Below are 27378 nucleotides of genomic sequence, written 5' to 3'. Positions count from 1 at the left end.
TGTCCAATATGCTGTCCTCTGTTTTATGCAACAAGTTGAAATCAAGAAACAGCATGTTCCACACTGATGGAATTTTTTCCAGGGTCATGATCAGAATGTACTGTGCAATGCTTGCCTTCAATGCAGGCAACACTGGACATAACATCTTTCAAATAGCCCCACAGCCAGAAGTCACACAGATTAAGATCAGGTGATCAGGAAATGGGGGCTGATAATTCTAGCATTTCCGAAATGGCACTTCAGCAGCTGCTTAACTAGATTTGCAATGTGCAGAGGTGGAATGATGAGGTTGCGCAAAAGACACTCATAGCACTTACCAGTGACAGTACTGGTAACAGGACCAGAAGCACATGTCTCTTTGAAAAAATATGGCCCTATGATAAATGATGCCATAAACCCACACCCACAGTGACCTTTTCAGGATGAAGTGGCACTGTCTGATTTGAGCGTGGATTTTCTGTTGTCCATATTCAACAGTTCAGCGTATTGATGCATCCGGTCAGATGGAAGTGGGCTTCATCTGTCCATAAAATCTTCCACTGCCGATCATTGTCCACTTCATGCGAACAAGAAATTCTAAAGCAAAGGTCTCTCTTGTTGGCAGGTCAACAGGAAGCAACTTGTGCATGTGGGTAATTTTTAATGGATAGCAAAGAGGGATGTTTTGTAAGATTTTACGCACCATGCTCATGGGTATGTTCAGTGTTCGGGCAATTCTCCGTGCACTACACGTTCGCACACCACCACTCGTCTCCTCCTGCATCGCTGTGGCCACTGCTTCCACTCACTTCGAATCAATTCTTTGCCTCCCTCTACCAGGTGGCACACCGAAAGAACCCATCTTTTCGAATTTCCAAATCATTTTCTCCAGACCCTTGGCAGTCATTGACCAACGCCTTTTTTTGAAACCCTTCAGTGTTCGGAACTTCTGCAGAGCGATGTGTGCACAGTCATCAGTCTTGTAATACAGCTTTACAAGCAGAGTGCAATCCTGAATCGAGAGTAACTATTCATGCCTCCAAGTATTATTAAGCTAGTTTTGGGGGTAGGGACCCTTTCCAGGACTTCACGTAATTTGTTGAAGAAATTGCTCACATTACTACTAGATGAGCAGTAAACACACAGAACAATTACCTTCTTATAAGCACTAGCTATGCTACTTTGATGGCCGACAATTCAAAGTGTTTATCTACACTAACTTAAAGTGAATGCCACCCCTGATATAGATACATGATCCCCCACCTTTTAAGGTAGATCTACCATAGGAACTTGCACATTCATATCATGATAACACTATCTGCTGCAATTCATCATCTCTGCACCAGTGCACTGTAATGCACACTGCCAAGCTCGAAGGCTGTAATTCAACTTCGTGCTGACATACTTTATTCTTAACCGGACTGCACTTTTTGATGAATGATAGATAATTCTGAATGAATGTCCATGGAGCTTCCACACTCCAGTGTGGTGCATTCTATTTCCCACATACACAGTGTAGAAATCTCTTTAACTGGTTGAGAAACTTTTAACAGAGGGGAGCCTGTTGTCTTGGTTTATCCTAAAAAAGCCCTACTTCTCCTATCCATCACAACAGGTGTTTGACCACGTGTGGCCCTTACACCCATCCACTTATCAACTCCACCAACCTCTCTTCCCCAGACCTGTTGAGGTGTAGACCCTGCATAGTGTAGCACCATCTACCAATAGTCCCCACCGGCACTAGTGTGATATGCTCCCAGCCAGCAGTCACCAGCGCCATCTCCATCTCCATACCTACATGCCTTACAACACTGCTAAGATGAGACTGGTCATGCCGCTGGAACAGTGCCACTGTGCTCAGATTGGTGCAACCATTTAGCCTTATTCAGGTCATCACCTATATTGTATGCCTTGTTTCTCTCCAGGCTGTTTCCTGCCCCACACACTATCTTTCATGAAGTCTTTATAAAAAGGCCCCAAAATGTCAATCACCTGATCCAGCCCAACTCTCTGCTCGAAAATGCTGGTGACCTGATACTCCTCCCCTAGCGTCTCCTGTAATAGAGAGACTACTCCTCTGCTATGACAGCTAGCTAGGTGGCAGTACTCTCATCTTTCTAACATTAGTGTTACTCTTAATCTTTCTAATCATGGGCATAGTCTGCTGCACATATTCTACTTCTACACCGTTTTGAGGCTCATCTCCCCTCAACTCCGGCAACTGAAACCTATTGCTGGTAGCCACAACAAAACTGTCAGACTACATCCTCCTACTACTAGCTCTCCTCTCAACTGCTATCTCCCCACCAGACCCCTCACTACTGCCTTCCCTCATTCTCATCGGCTCCCTCCTAAGTTGATCCAACTGAATTTGTAGTAAGTATAATCTAACGTAGATTCCTTGAACAAAAAACCGTCCCCAGTTCTTGGAAAAAAGCGCAAGTCACATCCATCTACAAGAAGGGCAGTAGAAGTTATCCACAAGAGTACCATCCAGTAGCCTTGACATCGATTTTTTGTAGAATCTTAGAACATATTCTGAACTGAAACATATTGAGGTATCCTCAATATCTACCAGCATGGGTTCCAAAAACGTTATCATGTGAAACCCAACTTGTGTTTTCCTCACTTAACATACTAAAAGCTTTGGGTGAAGGCAACCAGGTAGATGCAGTGATTCTCGATTTCCGAAAAGCATTTGACTCAGTGCCACTCCTACACTTAGTGTCAAAAGTACAAGCATATGGGGTATCAAGTGAAATGTGTGGCCAAGTTGAGGACTTCTTGGTAGGGAGGATGCAGCATGTTATCTTGGATGGAGAGTCATCATAAGATGTAGAAGTAACTTCGGGTGGACTACAGGAAAGTGTGTTGGGACACTTCCTGTTCATGTTGTGTATTAATGACCTTTGACCTTGCAGACAATATTAGTAGCAACCTCAGTCTTTTTGCAGATGATGCCATTATATGTGATGAAGTACTATCTGAAAGAAGCTGCATAAATTTTCAGTCAGAATAGGATAAGCTTTCAACATGGTGAAGAGATTGCCAACTTGTACTAAATGATCAGAAATATAAAATTGGCCACATCACAAAATGAAAAAAAAAAAGAAAAAAAAAAACATTGTGTCCTATGACTACAATATAAGCCTACTCATACAAATACCTTGGTGTAACACTTTGTAGGGATATGAAATGGAATAATCACACGGTTTCCGTCTTGGGCAGGGCCGGCCAGAAATTCTGCATGCATGTGGTGCTCCTGCACATGTGCAACTTCTGGGTCACAGCGTGCACGCCGCAGCCGTCATTGTTCATGTAGTGCATGTTTCTACACACAGATGTCGCTCCTTTGTTACACAAAGTGCATAATCGACACCTCATCTGTATATCACAACCTGGGCTGTATCTGTAAGATCTGTTGCTTCATCAAGCACAACAGAGAAAGCAACAAAGTCTTTAGCCTTATTTATTAGCTGCCTGTGCAGATCGCCGGCCATAGCACTGATACGTCTTGTCACTGTTTGTTTGGATAGACTGATTTTTTGAAACCTGCTAATGTTCGTGGGACACACAAGTACTGCAGCATCAATCAGACACCCTTTCACAAACTTCCCTTCGGAAAAGGGTTCCCAGATTGTGCAATTCTTGATGCGATTTTAAAACTTGCTCACAGTGAAGATTTAGTGTGGTTGCCATTCTGGATAACTGAAAACAGTACATATTACAGCGTACAGTAAAACAGACATAAATGTAACACAAGAAACTAAGAGTTCAAGAAGTATCAGTTACTTTGACGTACAGTAAAATTGAGTTCTACATCTACATCTACATCTACATCCGTACTCCGCAAGCCACCTGACGGTGTGTGGCGGAGGGTACCCTGAGTACCTCTATCGGTTCTCCCTTCTATTCCAGTCTCGTATTGTACGTTGAAAGAAGGATTGTCGGTATGCTTCTGTGTGGGCTCTAATCTCTCTGATTTTATCCTCATGGTCTCTTCGCGAGATATATGTAGGAGGGAGCAATATACTGCTTGACTCTTCGGTGAAGGTATGTTCTCGAAACTTTAACAAAAGCCCGTACCGAGCTACTGAGCGTCTCTCCTGCAGAGTCTTCCACTGGAGTTTATCTATCATCTCCGTAACGCTTGATGTGTCTCATCCATTTTCTTAAGGACATTTAATTTTGCTTGCCGTTCTTCACTGTTAAGTACACCACACTCGTCTTTGTGATATGTATTGTAATGTATTTCAATTGAAAACTTACACTGGATGCCTATTATTCGGCGGCATAGCAAACACTGTGAGTTTTGACCACCGGCTACAAAAAAGAATTGCAGTTCCCAGTCATTTTTAAACGACTGAGAACATAGATCTCCCGTCCTTTGCTTTTTCACAGTACTTGCCATTTCTCAGTACTTCTCTGTTAAGGTTACGGTCACCAGGGATAAACGAGACTGGATATGTTGCGCTCTTTCTTGTACCACAGGGAAGTGGAGCCGCCGCCGTTCATTTAGGACACACGTCTAATAACAGATGTCGCGTCGCACATGTGCAGCACTTCCGCGCGTTTGCACACTGTGCAGCGTTTGGCCGGCCCTGGTCTTGGGTAATAAAGGTGGTAGACTTTGGTTTCTTGCTAGAATACTGGGAAAGTGCAATGAGTCTACAAAGGAGATTACTTACAAATCACTTGCGTGATTGGTTCTAGAATATTGCTCAAGCCTGTGGGACCCTTACGAGATAGGACTAACAGGGGATGCTGAACATACACAGAGAAAGGCAGCATGAATGGTCACAGGTTTGTTTAATTCATGGGAGAGTGTCACAGAGATACTGTGGGAACTGAACTGGAACACTCTTGAAGATAGATGTAAACTATCCCGAGAAAATCTACTAACCAAATTTCAAGAACTGGCTTTAATTACTCTAGGAATATACTACAACCCACTACATATCGCTTACATAGGGATCATGAGGATAAGATTAGAATACTGCATTCACAGAGACATTCAAACATTCATTCTTCCCATGTTACATACATGAATGGAGTGGGAAGAAACTGTAATAACTGGACAGTGGAACGTACCCTCTGTCATGTACCTCATGGTGGTTTGCAGAGTATAGATGTAGATGTAGAACTGTGCCTGAAGGACACAGATCTTCCCTTCCAGCTCTTCTGTTAATCAACACTGCGAGTCCGGGGGTTAGAGTAGGCCCGAGGTATTCCTGCCTGTCGTAAGAGGTGGCCTAAAGGTGTCTCACATGTTTCGGTCTTTATGTGATGGTCCCCTGTAGCGTCTGACCTCCATTCTTCCAAATTTTTCTGAAGAGTGAGCCAATTGGGGAAGGGTGCCTTAGATGGTGCATCGTGTCCATCATGCATTGAGATCCAGCCCAATTTCTCATCATCACATTGCAGTCCTGTTCATTAGGGCATCGGGACTGCCGGCAATGGCCATCTTGCCAGGTGGCCTTTGTTGCGGTAAGGTGGCGCCCGTGAGGAGGGCGCCTGGTTGGAGTGGGTGGCATTAGGGCAAATGAAACGCCATGAACTGTAGAACATCATCTCTTGCTGGTGATCCACTGCCAGCAGTCTCTAAGTGAGCAAAGTCTACCTTCAATGCTAAGAAATATGACTCCAAGTCGTTCCCCTTGATGGCCACACCATGGGAGGAACGCCAGGCTAAAGATGGCAGGGAAGCTGATTTGCCCCAGTACCTGGTATGTACAAGAGTTGATAGGGAGTCGCTCATGTCCCTGAAGTCTCAGTTTTTTGTGGAGCATCTGGAGGACAAGTTTGGGGAAGTGGAGGGCTTGTCCAAAATGCGCTCTGGGTCAGGTTTGATAAAAACATCCTCTGCCCAGTCATGGGCATTACTCGCTTGGGGCAGGTTGGGGGATATTTTTGTTACCATCACACTCCGTAAGAGCTTAAATATGGTCCCGGGTACTATATTCCACACGCACCTTCTTTTGCAGTCTGATGATGAGCTGTGCACCAATTTAGAGCAGCAAGGTGTTCATTTCGTCCGGCGCATCCACCAGGTCCGACAGATAACCAGGTTGCCACCGGTGCCTTCATCTTGGCTTTCGAGGGTGACACCTTGCCCGAGAAGGTCAAGATGATGGTCTACCACTGTGATGTCAAGTCACATGTCCCTCCCCGGTTGCTGTGCTTTAAGTGCTGGAAGTTTGGCAATATGTCTTCCCGCTGTACTTCCAGCCCCACCTGTCGAGATTGTGGATGTCCATCTCACCCCAATACTCAATGTGCCCTGCCTCCCAACTGTGTCAACTGCAGAGAGCACCATTCATCTTGCTCACCAGACTGCAGGATTTTACAGAAAGAGAGGAAAATCATGGAATATAAGACCCTAGACTGACTGACCTACACTGAGGCTAAGAGGAAATTTGAGTGCCTACATCCTGTGGCTATGACCACCTCATACGCTGCCGCTACGAGAACAGTTGTCGCCCCCATCAGTTCCTCAAATTCCTGTCGCCTCTCATAATCGGGAGACTACACCTGCCCCCTTGATGGTGGGGGGGACACTTCCCTCCCTGTTGCTCCCCTACCACCTACTTCAACCATAGGGAATTTCAGTCCCCACTTCTGAGCCAGAGAATCGTAAGACCTCTTCAGCTCCTCTTGCTAAGAAGGGGTCCCTTGGATCACTCCCTTCCCAGAATTCTGCTAGTGGAAAAGATGACACCCGCTAGTTTCTGAAGAGCACAAAAGCAGCTGGTCGTAGGGCTTCACGCTCATCCTCAGTCCCAGAGACTGATTCACTGAAGTCCTCCCAGCCAGGAAATCCTAAGGAACTTTAACTCTCTGTCAGAGTTCATCAGTTGTAGTGGCTAGCGAGTTGTAGAGTCCCAGACTAGGGGGCAAACCATACATTTTCAGTGTGTGAGACATCTGAAGATTGTGCTGGCCAGGGTAACAGTCGAACACCTCTGTATTGAGGTAGATCAGGACAATGTGGGCAACATATAGTCTTCTGTTATCTTGCCGAAAGCTAACATCACTCAGACCTCGAAGACAGGGCACAACTACCATCCTTAACATGTCTGAAATGTAATGACTGCTATCCAAATTACCGATTTAGTGAACCATAGGAGATATGGTTGTGTGCTCAGCGGCACCTCATACTATCCACCAAGTGCTAGTCCCACATGATGATGACAATAATGCAAGCTGGCAACAGTTGTTCTCCTCAAACACTCAATTCATAGATATGGCCGTTGCAATGATGTATGCAGAACTTTTTCTAGTGTGAAAACATGATATAGGTCCTCTCTTGTGTTCAGTGTTATCTTTGGTTTGCACCGCTGTGGGTGCATCTTTCCTCTCTGCTGCTGCGTAAAGGGAAACTGAAGCAATGGTTGCCTTGTTGACAGTCTGTGATGTTACAGATGTTTTAGCACCACCTGTGTGGTACATGTATTTCTGCAAACAAGCCCATTTTTTGACTCAATGTTTGTGATGTGACTGTACCGTCCTACACAGGCAAGCAGGCAATATGTCTGTCCTCTTGGGCACTAGTTGCTTTGGGGGGGGGGGGGGGGGCAGGCATTGAGATTGTGCATGCCATTGAGAATAGCCCTCCTGAAACCATCAATTTCATTACAGTTATGGTATGCTGACCAGTGACCAGTGCAAATAGTGATATTGTGGAGCAATGAACCTCAGTTTTGTAGAACTGCAACAATGCTCCTGTTGGATTCTGAGACATGTTGACAGACATTTCTCTCCCTCACTTGAGGCTACTCATGATCATCTCACAAGCAACCAGTATTTTATTTATTTATTTATTCATCCTTAGACCATTCAGTACAACAGTATCAGATGTGTCACATACATTACCAAAATAATATGTACATAAATAAAGCATAAACGAAGTAGGATAGGATTAGGCAAGGATAGGGCAAGGAGGTGGCCTAGTTAAAGGAACCATCCCAGTATTCATCTTAGCAACTTGAGAAAACCATTGAAATCCTAAGTCTGGATGGTCAGATGGATAATAAATAATAAATCCCACTCCTCCAGAATGCCAGTCCATTGCCTAGAGACTGGCATAGCCACGTTGCTCGGCATACGATTATATGACAGTGCTGAAAGGTATAACACACACACACACACACACACACACACACACACACACACACACGTGCTGACACCATATCTATGAAACTAATCCAGCATCAGATCCCTTCCCTGAAGAGGTGGAGAGGTATATTGCACTACATCTGAAACAGCGGAAACAGTAACTGATAGCAGAAACATTCTTTTGCAAAGACAATCACAGCACAGATGGTACCTCAGTTAACAGAATCAAAAAAAACTAAACAGTAAATGAGGGTCTAGCAATAGTGTAAGTCAACATATTCACTTATTTTGTAGTAACACTTCTTGACATTTCATTCTCCGACCTCTTTATGTAAGTTGGCAGTGCATTATAAAGAGTGACACCGAAGTGGCTCACGTGTCTTAAGAGTACGAGTTGTTTTATGTGTTCTGTATGGCAAGACTCACAGTTGTGCGTATTATAACTGTGGTGGTAATTGCAGTTGATTTGCAGGTCATCAGTTCTGGCTCTAGTATCGACACACTTTTATATATGTACAGGGAGGGTATAGTAAGCAAATAGAACTTTTTAAATAGGGTTTTGCAGTGAGCCCTAGTAGAGCTGCACGACAAGACTCAAATAGTCCTTTTCTGTAATGCAAAAATTTCAGTTAGTTGACTATTCATTTTACCAAAAATCTATGTCATGAGCTTCAAGGGACTGGAAATAATCAAAATAAGCCATTCTAGCACCATCTGAGGACCAAATTTTAGAAATACACTGAGTAGCCAAAGAAATTGGTACACCTGCCTAATATCGTGTAGGGCCCCCGTGAGCCCACAGAAGTGCCGCAACACAACGTAGTGTGGACTTGACTAATGTCTGAAGTAGTTCTGGAGGAAATTGACACTATGAATCCTGCAGGGCTGTCCATAAACCCGTAAGAGTATGATGGTGTGGAGATCTCTTGAGAACAGCATGTTGAAAGGCATCCCAGACATTCTCAATAATGTTCATGTCTGGGGAGTTTGGTGGCCAGCGGAAGTAATTGAACTCAGAACAGTGTTCCTGGAGCCACTCTGTAGTAATTTTAAACATGTAGAGTGTTGCATTGTCCTGCTGGAATTGCCCAAGTCCGTTGGTATGCACAGTGGACATGAATGGATGCAGGTGATCAGACAGGATGCTTACGTACATGTCACCTGTCAGAGTCGTATCTGAATGTATCAGGGGTCCTATCACTCCGACTACACACATCCCACACCATTGCAAAGCATCCTCCAGCTTGAAAAGTCCCTTGCTGACATGCAGGTACATGGATTCATGAGGTTGTCTCCATACCCACACACATCCATCCGCTTGATACAATTTGAAGTGAAGCTCATTCGACTAGGCAACATGTTTCCAGTCATCGACAGTACAGTGTCAGTGTTGATGGCCCAGGTGAGGTATAAAGCTTTGTTCATCAAGGGCACACAAGTGGGCCTTCGGCTCTGAAAGCCCATATCAATGATGTTTTGTTGAATGGTTTGCACACTGACACTTGCTGATGGTCCAGAATTGAAATCTGTAGCAATTTGTGGAAGAGTTGCACTTGTGTTACGTTGAATGATTCTCTTTAGTCATCGTTGGTCCTGTTCTTGCAGGATCTCTTTCTGGTCACAGCAATGTTGGAGATTTGATGTTTTACTGGATTCCTGACATTCACGGTACACACATATAGGAAAATCCTGACTTCATTGCTGCGCCCTATCGCTCATGGACCAACTATAGCAGCACATTCAAACTCACTTAAATCTTGATAACCCGGCATTGAACCATGAATTAAGGACATGAGGACTTGATCGTTTGTAGACAGAGATTCCTTAACATTGCTCACTAGTGTGCTAATGTCATCTGCAAACAGTGTGATCTTGGCTGCCATTTCTGAAGTGTGTATGTCATTTATGTAAAGAAGGAAGAGGAGGGGCCGAACACACTGCCCTTCTATATATTGATGTCGTTGTTGTTGGTTTTTTTTTCTGTGCAGGAGATACTCATCTGATTTTATGATTAGAATGAGTTGCTGTGAGTTCCAGAACCTGTCATCTATTTTGCTTTGCAAATGCCATTGAAACCATCTGTTTTCCCAGTCATCGCCATTGCTTTCAGCTTATCTAAAACAACTTCATGATTAACAGTATCAATGGCTTTAGAAAGATCTAAATCAACTGCTACAGAGCTGCTGCTGCTATCCAAGTTTATTACTATTTCATCTGTCTAATCCTTTATCGCTGTTTCTTTTCTCTCTCTCTCTCTCTCTTTCTGTTCTTTTTTTTATTTTTTTTTTATTTTTTTGGGCCTGTTCAAAAGTCAAGGTGATTATTATTCAGTAGACTGTGGTCATTTAAGTATTTGGTGATTTGTTGTTTCATAAATCTTTCAATTATTTTAGAGAATACTGAGGGGAGTGAAGTGAGTTGATAATTTTCAACTTTATGTGTATTACTACTCTTAAATAAAGGTATTAGTTTCCACATTTTTGATCTGTGGTGGAGCACTTCCTCAGTGAATAACAAATTAACACTGTGAGCCACGACCCATGTAGTTTGTGAAGCAGTACAGATTATAAGTGACGTAGTACATCATCTACACCTGCTGACATTTTGCATGTGAGGCTTTTAATCATTTTTACTATTTCATATTCACTAATTGGAACTAACCTTATGTCATATGCAGATGTTTAGCCTGATATGCAAAATTTAAATTAAGTTTTTGGGAAGCCTTTGTAAAGTAATCAGTTATGTAATTTTGCCTGTCTTTTTTGCCACTATTGATATTATTCAAATTTGTAAGTATTGTTTTTTGATCTTTCCTATTTCCCTTTTTTTTGGTGTCCCATAGAGGTTTTGATTTATTGCCTGACATTCTTATTATGTTGTCATTTCTAATAGTTTTGACTTTGCAGTTACGTGCCGATAAACTTTCTGCATATTTTATAAACTGGAGATCTGTTGATCTTTTTATTTGAGAACTGGGCTTTTTAAAGTCCTACAGGAAATCTTAATGCCTGATGTAATCCAATGAAGACAAGTGTAATGTGCTGCTAATACAATAGAAAGAAAGATCCTTTATCATTTAGCTACAATATAGCAGGTCAGCAACTGGAAGCAGTTAATTCCATAAATTATCTGGGAGTAGGCATTAGGAGTGGTTTAAAATGGAATGATCATATAAAGTTGATCTTCGGTAAAGCAGATGCCAGACTGAGATTCATTGGAAGAATCCTAAGGAAATGCAATCTGAAAACAAAGGAAGTAGGTTACAGTACACTTGTTCACCCACTACTTGAATATTGCTCACCAGTGTGGGATCCGCACCAGATGGGGTTGATGGAAGAGATAGAGAAGATCCAACAGAGAGCAGCGTGCTTCGTTACAGGCTCATTTAGTAATCACGAAAGTGTATCAGAGATGATAGATAAACTCCAGTGTAATACTTTGCAGGAGAGATGCTCAGTAGCTTGGCACAGGCTTTTGTTGAAGTTTTGAGAACATACCTTCACCGAAGAGTCAAGCAGTATATTGCTCCCTCCTACGTATATCTTGTGAAGAGACCATGAGGATAAAATCAGATAGATTAGAGCCCACATTGAGGCATACCGACAATCTTTCTTTCTACGAACAATACAAGACTGGAATAGAAGGGAGAACCGATAGAGGTACTCAAAGTACCCTCCGCCACACACTGTCAGGTGGCTTGCGGAGTATGGATGTAGATGTAGATGTAGAATTAGATTTAGTGATCTGACATGAATTGACTCTGGCCAATTTCTTTGGAAAACTCATTTCAAAATTGGACATGAATATTGGAGAGAAAACATCAGATGCATTGTTACTACATGACTGCGAAAGCCCTTCTCACCAAGATTGATTACTTAGATTCCCAACAAAACTAGTGCAGTTTCCCACAGAAAAGTTTCTTTTGCCTTACACAAGTACTTCCCCTTTTCTTCAGAGGTATAGCTGGAATTGTAAAGATGAGGGCATTATGATTGGATAGCCATAATGTCTACATTAGAAAATGTGTTGTCTATAAGACTTTGTTTTATTTGTTATTCCTGTGAGGCTGTTTATAAGAGTAACCTGTGGAATACATTAAGAAAGAGTTTCCTTGATGCAGATTCATTCACAAAGTTTATATTAAAAGTCCCCACTGACAGTTGTAATTCTTTTTTAGTAAATGTGATGTCCTGTGGAGACTCCAATTTATTAATGAAGGTGTCTATGTTCCCACTAGGTGCTCTATATACTGCTATAATTATTATGCTACCCAGCTCCCCATACAACTGAACAGCAGCAGCTTCAAAATGTTTTTCAGTACTCAATGCTTCTGCCTCACCCATCCTTTTATATTCCACATTACATTTAAGAAAAATACAAATGCCAGCAGCTGTGACAGCCTCCCTACAAAACTGACTACCCAGATTATAATAATTAATGTTAACAATTGCTAATTTGAAATCACTGCATGAGAGCCCCATGATAAACATACAGTCAATATTGGCATCATCAACTGCCACTGCAACTTCAGGTTCAAAACATTTTTTTTTCTCATACTTTCAATACCTTAGCTTGAGGTATGAAAACCTCTAGAATAGAGACAAATTTAACTCTCACTTTGTTGCCGTGTGATAGCTGATGCTGTTTTGAGGCAAGATACCAAAAATCCTTGTGCATTATGGGTTTTCTGCACCTTGTAGGCCTTCCATGTGGCTGCATCGTAATGCTCTTAGCAGCAGATTCGGCATTTGTTGCTTGCCACCTTTATGTTATTGCAGTTTTAATGGTCAGCAATGTGTTATCTCCTGCCCATGATGAGGACTGTCTGACTTGAAAACCCTGAATAGGCTGAGGTTAAAAGTGAGCAGATCAAGGTTTAACCTAGCAAGATGGGGCTACACTGGCAAAAAATATTGGGACTTTGGAACCTGCCTCTGTTGTCGAGATCACTGAGACATGCCCGTGCAGTGCCGGTTGACATGGAGGAAACTGGTTGAATCCTGCTGATGGAAGAAATTTTCATCACCTGTGTTTGGCCTGTAAGTGTATGATAAGTGATGGAATGCAGTTCATAATTACCAGTCTCTGTACTGATGTCCTGAGTAATATTCCATACTCCTCCATAGTGTCTCATTGAGAGAGGGCATGTGACAATTTTGTAGGTGATCCATCCATCAGATGAGGACATTAAGCTTGGTGGTGCTCTTGGTGTTATTCAAGAATAATAGTCTGTGTGTCACCACTGAGTTCCTCTCTCTCTCTCTCTCTCTCTCTCTCTCTCTCTCTCTCTCTCTCTCTCTCCTCCTTTAAGGTTCTACATATTTCTGCTTAATAACTAGAATACATTTAGGATAAACCATTAATTCACTACCACATACCCATGTAGGGATCGGGATGAAGTTTTATAGTCTTGCACAAAAGTCTGTAGAAGTTACAGGTAAGAATTTAGCACAAAATTGAAAACTCCCATATATTTAAAAACAAAGTAAAAGAGTATGGTACTTTGTCCCTCCTGTAATTCATCAGACTATTGGGACTCAGGGCTGTAAATTCTGCTGACTCTAATGTTTAATAAACTAGTTTTTGACATTGCAAATACAATCTGTTGTAGAAATACTAATTAATTAACTGTTGCTTTTCACATTGTATTTTGTATGTAATTGAATTTCAGATATTCTGTATCACAATTAAAAAACAATTAAAACACATTAAATTTTCTGACATACTCTTCAAAAACTTTTCTTATTATCATAATTATTTCTTACAGATGAGAAAGTGGTGATCTAGAAGAACAACACAGATGAAGGATGGAATATGAGTATTCTGCTTTCAGGAGGGAAGCTGATACACACAATACTTGTTGTGGTGGTTTAGTGTGGTGTATTAAGGTTAGTAGACTGCTGTTCATCCATTTCAGATGCCTATTATGTAGTTACTGTTGTTTAGATTTTCTTAAACTGCATATAAGTCATGATTATTGATAAATATAAGTGTTACAGTTGCATGTTGAGTGGATCACTGTCTGATGGAATGTAATTTCAGCAGCTTATTTGTTAAATATGAATAGGGGAGTTGGGATGTAGGAATTTGGGATTGCAGGGTAGGATGATTTTGTGGTTGGAGCAGAGGTAGCGCAAGGAGGCTTGGGTCTGATTCCATGATTCTGATGGAACTTGAACAGATAGAGGTCATTGGGGAAGGATGGCTTGGAGCCAGAGATCGGTAATTTGATGCTCACTCCCCACAGGCAGTACTGCACTTTCTTCCGTCACCCCTACCCTTCCATCTCTCCTCTTCACCATCCCACACCTCTTCTGTATATCCACGGCCCACCCCAGCTGAGTGTGCTGCTCATTACAGTCGGGCCTTTGTGTCTGGAGATGACACTGGCTATGTGTGTATGAGTGCCTGTCTGTTACTCAACACCTTTTCTATGTGTTGGATAGCTATCACATCATATTGTTGGTTTATGTATAAGTTAAAGATGATGGTTAAAAACACCACTACATCAAATTGATGTAAATGTGTATTAGTGTACTTAGGACACACATTAAAAGGTAATGTGTATAACACCTGCCATGCCATTGTACACTACTGGCCATTAAAATTGCTACACCAAGAAGAAATACAGTTGATAAACCGGGTATTCATTGGACAAATATATTATACTAGAACTGACATGTGATTACATTTTCACGCAATCTGGGTGCATAGATCCTGAGAAATCAGTACCAAGAACAACCACCTCTGGCCGTAATAATGTCCTTGATACCCCTGGGCATTGACTCAAACAGAGCTTGGATAGCGTGTACAGGTACAGCTGCCGATGCAGCTTCAACATGATGCCACAGTTCATCAAGAGTAGTGGCTGGCGTATTGTGACAAGCCAATTGCTCAGCCACCATTGACCAGACGTTTTCAATTTCTGAGAGATCTGGAGAATGTGCTGGCCAGAGCAGCAGTCGAACATTTTCTGTATCCAGAAAGGCCCGTACAGGACCTGCAATATGCGGTCGTGCATTATCCTGCTGAAATGTAGCGTTTCATAGGGATCAAATGGAGGTTAGAGCCACGGGTTTTAACATACCTGAAATGTAACGTCCACTGTTCAAAGTGCTGTCAATGCGAACAAGAGGTGACTGGGGCGTGTAACCAGTGGCACTCCATACCATCACGCCGGGTGATATGCCAGTATGGCAATGACGAATACACACTTCCAATGTGGGTTTACCGTGATTTCGCCAAACATGGATACGACCATCATGATGCTGTAAACAGAACCTGGATTCATCCGAAAAAATGGCGTTTTGCCATTCGTGCACCCAGGTTCGTCATTGAGTACACCATCGCAGGCGCTCCTGTCTATGATGCAGCGTCAAGGGTAACCGCAGCCATGGTCTCCGAGCTGATAGTCCATGCTGCTGCAAACGTCGTCGAACTGTTTGTGCAGATGGTTGTTGCCTTGCAAATGTCCCCATCTGTTGACTCAGGGATCGAGACGTAGCTGCACAATCCGTTACAGTCATGCGGATAAAACGCCTGTCATCTTGACTGTTAGTGATATGAGGTTGTTGGGATCCAGCACAGCATTCCGTATTAACTCCCTGAACCCACCGATTCCATACTCTGCTAACAGTCATTGGATTTTGACCAACGCGAGCAGCAATGTCGCGATACGATAAACCGTAATCACAATAGGTTACAATCCGACCTTTATCAAAGTCGGAAACATGATGGTATGCATTTCTCCTCTTTACTCGAGGCATCACAACAACATTTCACCAGGCAACACTGGTCAACTGCTGTTTGCGTATGAGAAATTGGTTGGAAACTCTCCTCATGTCAGCACGCTGGAGGTGTCACCACCAGCACCAACCTTGTGTGAATGCTCTGAAAAGCTAACCATTTGCATATCACAGCATCTTCTTCCTGTGGGTTAAATTTCGCATCTGTAGCACGTCATCTTTGTGGTGTAGCAATTTTAATGGCCAGTAATGTAATTATTTGATTGCTCCCTGGTAAACTCCTAATCCAACAGTAAATTGTACACCATTAACACTCCCTGCTTAATTTTCATACTGGTTCCTTGCACCATCCTCAGAAATGGCTGCAGATGATGGTATAGTTGAAGAGTCAAAGAGGCACACTTAAGTTTTCACAGGAACCTTACAGTTTATATTTACCATTGTCATAAATAAGTCTGTTTCCATGGCCAAAGTCTTCTCCAGCTTGCCTTTAGTCATACATTCTAACACAGGGTTCTCACCAAGAAATGACACACGCCTAGGCTAAATGACAAACTTTGACTTTCAAAAATTAAAAATGCTAATAAAATCACCACTTTTGCTATACATCCCTTAGGCTACTGATCTGTCCATACAGGTCTGTGAGACTTTGTGCCTAACTTCTCTATATTGTGAGCTCAGAATAATGCCCAAACTAGTTTAATATTTGCCCTTTCCGTGAATCTACACATCAATTTAGTGAAGTCTGTGACAGAACCTCCTTTTATTATCAGTTATCTCCTAATATTTAGATATATCTTCCCCACAGATAGTATTCATAAGACAGATTTCAAGAAGAGTGTAATAATCCTGTTGGGTATTTGATAAGATTTATTCCAACATTTACGAAGCACAACTACAGAGAGATTGTGTAAGACACATTTCTGGTTACACATAGCGACCAAAAGTAAAAACAACGAATAAACAATATTATGACTACATAATGTCTCATAAACTTCTTTGACAAGTGGCTCTTTGCAGCAAGATAATTTTCTGCCATAGCTACAGGATCCCACATCCCCTCCTCCTGTGTCAACAATATTGTTGGCTGAATACACACGACATCCTGACTGCGTAACCACTTGAGTAACATTGCAGTTGTGTCACTTCTTGCAGTGTCACCAGTGCCATTGGTTAACCTTGGCTGAATGGCGCCTGCACTCAGGTGTGGGATGGGAAGCTGTGCTGAAGTGTCTGTATTGGCTTGTCCAGTTGCCTTGTCCCAGCTGGTGGAAGTGGTGTCATAAATGGGCTTTAGTCTGTCAACTGAAATTGTCATGAGGTTACTGCCAACATCCACTTCACATTGTTTCTTTCCCTCACTGAGCACGTTGTAGGGTCCTTCATAAGGTAGCTGTAATGGTTTGCGCATGGCGTCGTACTGAATGAAAACTTGTTTGCATCTCGACAAGTCACGGAATACAAATGGATGATGAGACTGTAGTTCTCTCAGTTCTATGACGCACAGTTGCCATATGTGCGACCACAATTTCATAACAAAGTCTGAGACCTCGATCACATCACTATGAGTAGTGCTGAAAAATTCATCTGGCAGACAAATTGTTTGTCCATACACCCTCTCAGCTACCTTGGCTCCCACATCCTCCTTTACAGCTGCACAGATGCGCAGTAGTATGATGTAGTATGCACAGATGCGCAGTAGTGACTGGTCCAACATTGGGGGTTGTGACACCATGAGGACACCTTTAACTCTTGATGCAGTTGTTCCACAAGTCCATCTGCCATTGGTTGGTACACTGTGGTTCTAATTATCTTTACTCCGAGCAGCGAAGCAAAAGACTTGAACAGATGTGAGTTGAACAATCTACCTTGATCTGTCCTGATGCGTAGGGGAACACCAATATGCGCAACCCACTCACAGAAAAAGGTGGTAGCTAAAGTCTCTGCTGTGATGTCTGCCGTGGGAAAAACCTCTGGCCAACGTGTGAACTGATTGATTGCAGTCAGACATTAGGTAAGCCCTTCAGATGGTGGGAGAAGTCCTACGTCATCCGAATGTATATGCTCAAAATGTTGATTGGGTGGCAAAAATGTGCCAAGCGATGTGTGAACATGTCATATAATTTTATTGTGCGGGCATGTTGTGCACTGATATGCATAAGCCTTGTAGCCTGCATTCAAACTATGCCACGCAAATGTTCGTTTGACCAGCTTGGTGGTTCTAAGGACTCCTGGGCATGATAGCCGATGCAGTGAAGCAGTGGCTTGCTGGTGGAAACCCTTTGTCACGAAAGGACACCCTCTTGACATTGACACATCACAGTATATACAGACATTTGATGCTGGCAGCAGATGATGCTGGAGCTGTAGACCAGTGGATACTGCCAAGCTCTATATCAAGCTGTTGTGCTGCTGTGAGGGCTTCATCGTCCACAGCACTTGTGATCTCTTGAATGCATGGTAGAGCAGCAGCTGGCACATTCTTCTCACTGTTGATGCGTTCAATTTTGATTGTGAATTGTCCAATGAAATCTAAGTGGCGTTGCTGGCATGGTGAGACTTTGTCAGGTTTTTGTTCAAATGCATATGTGAGAGGTTTCTGGTCCATAAACAGGGTGAATTGATGTCCCTCAAATTTGTACCAGATCATCTTAACAGCATCGTATGAAACGTACCGCTCCCAGTTGTGCGTGGACCATCAGTGTTGTGCCTGCGAAAATTTCTTGCTGTAAAATTCTAATGGTTGCCAGCACTGGTTCGCCTACTGTTGTCTGCTCATGTAGAGGGATCGACCATGAGGGCAAGAGGTGCTTGTGGAGCCAGGTGAGCCAACAATGTGGTGTCTGCGACAGCAGATTTCAGTTTCACAAAAGTCACTAGCATTCCATCAGTCCACTTCACTTCCTCACAGGTTTATGTATCCCTCATACTCATTTAAAGATGCTGCCAATAAGATGTGGTTACGAACGAAACAAACACAAAAATTTGTGACACAGAAAAATCTACACGTAACTCTCATACTGCTAAAGGTTGTGGGTAATTAAAGATCATCTCGATCCTCTCTTGTGGAGACAAAATAGACATCCAGGTCATGTCTCACTTCATCCATAAACCTTTGAAAAGTATGGGCAGTGTTGAATAGGCCAAATGGCATGCTGGTAAATTCAGAAAGTCCAAATGGAGTACACACTGCTATTTTGACGATGTCCTCTAGTGCGACTGGTGTTTGATAGTAAGCTCGCACCATATCTACGGCAGAGGAGATGCATTTACCATATATGTCCTGTGTGAATTCCTCAGTGTGGGGCACAGGGTATCGATAGCGATTAGCCCTTACGTTAACGATAATCACCACAGGGATGTCATCCATTATGTTTCTTGGGCTTGATGTGGAGAGGCAAAGACTGGCTGCTACTAGATAGTTGGCAGATTTCCTGTGCTGGCATGAAGGAAAACTCCTGTTTGTCTGCTTTAAACCTGTTTGTCTGCTTTAAACTTATCCAATTTCAAATGCCGCGGTTGTGCATGGATTGGTGGGTTAGGCATTGTTAATATGTTGTGCTCCATATTGTGTTGCACTGGTGCAGTTGTGGGTGACTGCTGTGTAATCTGTGGATACTGCCAAAGGAGTGCAATATGCAGTGAATCACACATTGCTGTTCGTATTCTGGTGCAGTTACTGTGATGAAATCGACCCTCGCTGCTTAGGTTAGTTGTCGTGTCCAGAAGATGGTGGCATCTGAGGTCTGAAAGTAGTCCAAAGTATGACAAAAAGTTTGCTCCTAATGTCAGATGCACAATGTCGGCGACAGTGAATTGCCATTTGAATCAGTGTAGGATGAACTTCGATTCAAATCGATGTCGGAGACCCAGATTGAGAGCTAATGTCATCTGTTCACATATCAGTGGCGAAGTCATTGGCGGCAAACAGCTGACGGTCATCATGACTATGGTGAGGTAGGCATTTGACAAGATAAACTGACACGTCTGCTGTGTGTCTACCACAAAAGGCTGTTCGTGTATTGCTTGGTGACGAAAAGGTGATTCCTGTTACCTGTTGAATCAGTTGCTGTTATAACTGAGCCCTTGTTATTGCTTCCTCTTTTTAATGGTGAGTTACTCTTCTTAGCCTCCATACCAAACTGTCTGTGGTATCAACATACCATTGTGGTTGATGGCAAGCAGCTATGACCCCGTGTTGAGCTATGGCACCGATGTCGATTGGTATGTGCATGCAGAGCCACGACCTGTGCTGTAATCTCTGCCAGTTGTGCCGGTAGCAATGCAAATGTTGTTGTGGCGGGACTCTCTGGTTATGGTGTGATAGCTTTCATACATATGGTCAACCATCTGTGCTATCGCATCCAAACCTCCCGCAAGCACCATAAGTATCCCTTGTGTGTCTGTGGGCAGACATGACATCTAGGTGCTCCTCATTGTGTCTTCACTGACTATTTGCCAAAGTGCACAGACAATGTAATAATTGCAAGGGGTGCGATCACCAAGCTCTTTTGTGCACAATAATTTCTCCAAGTCTCTTGGTCTCTGGCCATGACAGGCATTTGATTAGTGTGCTTTTAATTGTTGCGTACCGTTCTGTGGCTGGGGGCATGGCTAGTATATCCTGTACTTTGAAGTTGTGTGTTCCTATCACATTGGGGTCACCACTAAATGCTGGGTATTTGACATCTACAAAGCACAACTACGGAGACAATGCATAAAATACGTCTCTGGTTAGACACAGGAACCAATAGTAAAAACAAATAATAAACAACACTATGACTACATAGCGTATCATAAACTTGCACTATGCAGCAAGATAATTTTCCACTATTGCTACAATCCCATTACCAAAGAAGGCGGATGCTGCCTGAGCCATCAGTTTCTCATAGTTGCAAAATACTGTTATGAGTTATCTATAGAAAGATAGAATGACTGGTAGCACCCAACCAGAGAGAAGACTGGTTTGGGTTCTGGAGAAATGTAGGAATACAAAAAGCAGTACTGATCTTATAGCTTACATTAGAAAATAGGTTGATGAGAAGAAAGTTTGTAGATTTTGAAAAAGTTTTTGACTCCATTGGCTGACGTACAGTCGAGAAAATCCTGAAGTTACCAGGAATAAAGACCAGAGCTGCAGCAACTGAGAAAGAACTGAGGAAGAGTTTTAGGCTGTCCCCCATGGTACTCAATATGTACTTCAAGCAAGCAACAAAAGAAACTATAGACTGTTTCGAAAAGGAAATTAAAGTCAGTGAGGAAAAACAAAAACTTTGAGGTTTGTTAGAGGCAGTAAAGAACTTTGAAGGTCAATTGAATGGAATGAGTAGTGCCCTGAAAACAGGTTATAAGGTTAATTTCAGCAAAAATAAAGCAAGGGTAATGGGCTGAGGGAAAAAGATCAGGAAATAAGGCACTTAAAGTAGCAGATGAGTTTTGGTATTTGGGCAGTTAAATAACTGAAGAGACACTTGTTAACATTTAGTGTAAATTTAAGTGGTAGAACGACCTTTCTGAAAGTCTGTGGAGTGTAGGCTTATATGGAAGTGGCATATGGACAATAAACAGTAAGTTTTGAAACGTGGTGTTACAGAAGAATGCTGAAGGTCAGGTGAGTGGATAGAGTAACCAGTGAAGAGTTATTGGACAAATTGGATAGAAATTTGCTACTCACCATATAGCGAAGATGCTGAGTCGCAAATAGGCACAACTAAGAGATTTTCACACTTAAAGCTTTCAGCCAATGGCCTTTGTCAACAATAGACACACATTGGTAGCCCTGCGCCTGCTATACAGACGTTTGAGTCACAGCTCCCGTACAAGATAAGTAATTTTACTAATAATAAACTGTTTCCAACACATTAAACTAATTTATTACATTAAATGTAGTGCTCTTCAAGCGTACCATTAACAGTTTTTGTCTTACTCGCGTATTTTCACAGTAATCGTGTAAAGTTTGATTTGTTTACATATCGCGGCCAGGCCGAACTTTTGAGCTTTCAGATTAAACTTCATACCACAATTTTAAGTGCATTTACTGATAGTTTACTGTGTTAAATACGTTTGCTGCCCCTTTATATCTGTAGAGTATCGTCATCTCTTAAGTAATTTCCAGTAATAAACTTCTGAACCATTGTTTACATTGTCACGAGTAGGCCAAATTTTTCGTACACGTATTTTCATTATTTTCAGGTAACTTAATTGTATTTCTGTCACTAAAATCGATTTGTACCATGAGTTTAAAGTGCTTGACGTGCCGTATAATCGTTAGCTCCGGGGTCTGGTGTGATGGATGTAGTAACTTTATTCATTGGGGTGATTGTAGTGGTGTGGGAATTGGGAAAATGAGCGAGACTCATCAGTGGTTCTGTAGGTTATGCAGTAGAGATAGAAAGGTTGTGGAACAGGAGGGGAAAATTGCTGCCCTTCAGGCGGAGTTAGATGAGGCTAGGCGAGAACTGGGCAGGTTAAGGGGGGGGCGAAGGGTAAACAGAGGTGGGAAGTGGCAACAGGCATAAGGAACAGGCCAAGAAATTCTTCTGACAGCTTTGTTATTAATGTACAAAATAGGTTTCAGCTGTTGCCTCAGTCAGAAATTGATGAGCCTCTCACAGAAGTAGATGTAGACAGGGCTCAACAAGCTTTCAGCAGCAAATTGAATAAGAAGGTAGGGAAGTCTGCAAAGAGAAAGAAAGTCTTGTTGCTAGGTAGTTCACATGCTAGGGGTGTGGGCCAACTTTTGCAGGATGAATTAGGGTCAGAATACTGGGTCACAAGTTTTTTCAAACCTAGTGCTGGGCTGGGGCAGGTTACAGAGGATTTAGGTTCACTATGTAGAGGCTTTACTAAGGAAGATACCATGGTTATTGTGGGTGGGCCGGGTAACAGTATTGACAGAGATCCGGGGTACAGCATAGAGTGTGACCTGGCAAAGATTGCATCAACATCGAGTCATACCAGTGTTGGGTTTGTGTCGCTTCTGGAGCGCCACGACCGGCCTCATTTGAGCTCTTCTGCCAGGAGAGTTAATTTGGAGTTGGAACGGCTACTTGGATCTGGTGCAGGCTCACACATTGGTGTGGTTCTTGTTGATTCACTCTGTAGGTGGGACTATACTAGACATGGCCTACACCTCAACGAGAAGAGGAAGGGTAAACTGGCTGGGCTGATAGCAGGAAATTTAAAGGGGGGAGGAACTACATCTCACGGTGGAAACACTTTTTTTAGTGTAAGATCAGTGTTCAGTAGGAAACTCAGCCAGGCAAGTACTAAAGATGTTAAAAAAGTTCAAGATACACACAAAAGTAAAGTGAAAAATAATGTTAGTATATTTCATCAAAATATTGGGGGATTGAAAAATAAAATTGATGAGCTCCTGCTTTGTTTAGAAGATACAGAAACTGAGAATGTAATAGATGTACTATGCCTGCCTGAGCATCACATTGTCACTGATATGCAAAAGGTTAGCATCAATGGGTACAAATTAGCTGCACATGTAAGTAGAGATAATATGATGAGAGGAGGAGTTGTCATATATGTCAAAAGCTTCCACAGTGTAAAAAATTTAGAAACTAAAAATTTTTGTGTAGAGCAACATATGGAAGCATGTGCCACTGAACTAAAACTAAATGATGGCACTTTCATAATTGTAACAGTGTATAGGTCCTCCTCAGGGAATTTCCAGCTATTTCTAGAAAACTTGGATGCTTTGTTGTGCTAATCTGTCAGGCAGGGGGAAGCAAATCATCATTTGTGGGGATTTCAATGTTGATTCCCTGAAAGAGTGTAATAGGAAGAATGACATTGTAGTATTACTCAGTTCTTTCAGTTTGAGCTCCGTCATTGATTTTCCTACTCAGATAAAGAAGAACAGTAGGACATTGATAGATAACTTTTTTATAGACCAAGATAAGTTTAAGGACATAAATGCTTATCCTGTTGAGAATGGTCTTTCAGATCATGGTGCACAGCTAGTTACAGTACATGACATAGTTCCATGCAGTATATCAAATCAGAATTTCAAAGCAGTGCGTTCAATTAACAATATAAATATTGCAAACTTTAGGGAAAGCCTAAAGCAGCTAGACTGGGATGAAGTGTATATGGAACCTGATGCAAACTTGAAATATAACTTATTTCACAATACATTTTTAAGGGTATTTGAAAATTGTTTTCCCAAGAAAACATATAAAAAACCTTGGCTAACTAAAGGAATAAGAATGTCTTGCAAACCATAAAAGAGAACTGTATCTAATAGCAAGAGGGAGTGCTGACCCCGAAATTGTTCAATATTATAAAAACTATTGTGCGGTACTAAGAAAAGTTATTAAAAAGTCCAGAAGCATGTGTATCATGTCTGAGATAAGTAACTCTGATAATAAAATTAAAGCCATTTGGAATATTATTGAAAGGGAAACAGGGCAACCAAGAGCACAGGAAGACTTTAGTGCCATAAAAGTGAATGACAAGTGTACTAACAAACAATCAGAAACTGAAAATATTTTCAATAATCATTTTTTAAATGTTGTGGAGAAAATAGGATCTAGATCTTCACTAGAAGAGGCAAGGCTTCTAATAGAAGAGGCCATACCTATGCAGTTTGAAACAACTGTATTTCCACCAACCTCTCCCTCTGAAATCAGTAAAATAATAAACTCACTGAAAAGTAAAAGCTCTTACAGAATTGATGGCATTTCCAGCAAGATACTTAAAGCTTGTTCCTCACAGATAAGTAGGATTCTCAGCCACGTATGTAATAGCTCTTTGGAGCAGGGTGTTTTCCCCGATAGACTGAAATACACCATTGTAAAACCATTGCATAAAAAGGGGGATACGTCGGATGTCAACAACTATTGCCCAGTCTCTCTTCTGACAGCTCTATCAAAAATTTTTGAGAAAGTAATGTATTCAAGAGTAGCCTCCCATATTTGTAAAAATAAAGTACTAACAAAATGTCAGTTTGGTTTTCAGAAAGGCTTTTCAACATAAAATGCTATATAAACTTTCACTGATCAAATATTAAATGCTCTGAATAACCGGACATGACCCACTGGTATTTTTTGTGATCTCTCAAAGGCCTTTGATTGTGTAAATCATGGAATTCTTTTAGATAAGCTAAATCATTATGGTTTGAGGGGGGCAGTGCACAAATGGTTTAATTCATACTTAACTGGAAGAATGCAGAAAGTTGAAATAAGTGGTTCATGTAATGTTAAAACAACAGCTGATTCCTCAAACTATCAAGTACAGGGTCCCACAGGGTTCGGTCTTAGGTCCTTTACTGTTCTTGATATACATTAATGACTTACCATTCCACATTGATGAAGATGCAAAGTTAGTTCTTTTTGCTGATGATACAAGTATAGTAATAACATCCAAAAGCCAAGAACTAAGTTATGTAATTGTAAATTATTAAGTAGTTCTCAGCAAATGGACTTTCTTTAAATTTTGATAAAACACAGTATATACAGTTCCGTACAGTAAATGGCACAACTCCAGTAATAAATATAGACTTTGAACAGAAGTCTGTTGCTAAGGTAGAATTTTCAAAATTTTATGGTGTGTCCATTGATGAGAGGTTAAACTGGAAGCAACACATTGATGGTCTGCTGAAACGTCTGAGTTCAGCTACGTATGCTATTAGGGTTATTGCAAATTTTGGTGATAAGAATCTCAGTAAATTAGCTTACTATGCCTACTTTCATTCACTGCTTTCGTATGGCGTCATATTCTGGGGTAATTCATCATTGAGTAGAAAAGTATTCATTGCTCCAAAACGTGTAATCAAAATAATTGCTGGATCCCACCCATGGTCATACTGCAGACATCTATTTAAGGATCTAGGGATCCTCACAGTATATATATTCACTTATGAAATTTGTTGTTAATAATCCAACCCAGTTCAAAAGTAATAGCAGTGTGCATAGCTATAACACCAGGAGAAAGGATGATCTTCACTATGCAAGGTTAAATATGAGTTTGTCACAGAAAGGGGTAAATTATGCTGCCACAAAAGTCTTTGGTCACCTACCAAACAGCATCAAAAGCCTGACAGATAGTCAACCAACATTTAAAAATAAATTAAAAGAATTTCTAGATGACAACTCCTTCTACTCATTGGCTGAATTTTTAGATATAAATTAAGGGGAAAAAAACTTAACATTAGTGTCATGTAATATTTTGTGTAATGTAATATCTTGTACAGACATCATTTATTAACCTGACACGTTCCACATCATTACAAAGTGTTGTATTCATGATCTATGGAACAAGTATTAATCTAATCTAATCTAATCTAATCTGCGCGTGCGCGCGCGCGCTCTCACACACACACACACACACACACACACACACACACACACACACACACACACACACACACACGCACACGCAAATGCAACTTGCACACATGTGTGCAGTCTCAGGCAACTGAAACCAAACTGTGAGCAGCAGCACCAATGCATGATGGGAGTGGTGACTGGGTGGGGGAAAGGAGGAGGCTGTGGCAGGGAGGGGGAGGGATAGTATGGTGGGGATGGCGGAGAGTGAAGTGCTGCAGGTTGGGTGACGGGCAGGGGAGAGGGGGGGGAGGGGAAGTAGCAGAAAAGGAGAGAAATATAGAGAGAGAAATAAATAAAAAATAAAATAAATAAATAAAAAAGACTGGGTGTGGTGGTGGAATGACAGCTGTGTAGTTCTGGAATGGGAGCAGGGAAGGGGCTGGATGGGTGAGGACTGTGACTAAAAAAGGTTGAGGCCAGGAGGGTTACGGGAATGTTGCTACATTCCATCTTGGATTTTCCATTGTTGAGACTAGATATAAAAGAATTTTATGGCATGACTTGAATAAAGGAAGCAATATGTTAATGGGACAAATCCTGAGGCATTGGGAATAATTCACTTAGTAATAGAGGGATGTCTGTATGCTAAAAATTACTGAGGGGAGAGTGAGAGGTAAAGATGGATAGATAAAGATAAGGAGGGAGGGAGAGAGAGAGAGAGAGAGAGAGAGAGAGAGAGAGAGAGAGAGAGAGAGAGAGAGAGAGAGAGGGGGGGGGGGGGGGGGTACCACTGAATGTGACTACAGTTCAAATATATGTAGGTTGCAGTTGCTATGCAGAGATGAAGAGACTTCTACAGGACAGATGAGCATAGAGAGCTGAATTAAAACAATCATTGGACTGAAGGCCACAACAACAACAACAACACAATATTAAGAAAATTTCTGCTTATGCAAAGGGCAACTCTCGGATGTTATGCCTACCAAGAACTCTGCCTTTGCAATCTGTGAGATGTCATTCCTGAGAACCAAATTTGCTTGATTTAGGGAAATTGATCCATTTACTAATGGGCAAAAGCAAGGGAAATGTCTTTGCCTTTAGTTCGCAAGTGTAACCAAAGACTGATTGCATTGAAGCTACATATGGAACTGTTACACCTGACGACTGTGTATACAATGACTAAGCGGTTTGCAGTGAATATTGTTCTGTTTATATGTGAAAGTCTTGTTTGATGTAAATAATTTAGGAGTAAAGGAGAC

At 41.8% G+C, this 27378-nt stretch overlaps 1 protein-coding gene across 3 annotated transcripts in view; it reads left to right on the top strand.

Annotated features, from left to right (window-relative positions):
- LOC126266601 (palmitoyltransferase ZDHHC3-like) overlaps window positions 1–27378 on the top strand; it is a 100484-nt gene that overhangs the window by 14751 nt on the left and 58355 nt on the right. For all 3 annotated transcript variants that reach the window (XM_049970925.1, XM_049970924.1, XM_049970923.1), the window contains exon 2: window positions 13862–13982. In XM_049970925.1, the coding sequence (XP_049826882.1) occupies window positions 13902–13982 (81 nt within the window). In that variant the 5' untranslated portion in view covers window positions 13862–13901. The remainder of the gene's footprint in view (window positions 1–13861; window positions 13983–27378) is intronic.

The sequence above is a fragment of the Schistocerca gregaria genome, chromosome 4, assembly GCF_023897955.1.
Source record: "Schistocerca gregaria isolate iqSchGreg1 chromosome 4, iqSchGreg1.2, whole genome shotgun sequence".
Taxonomy (NCBI): Eukaryota; Metazoa; Arthropoda; class Insecta; order Orthoptera; family Acrididae; genus Schistocerca; species Schistocerca gregaria.
This window is presented reverse-complemented; position numbering and strand designations above follow the sequence as displayed.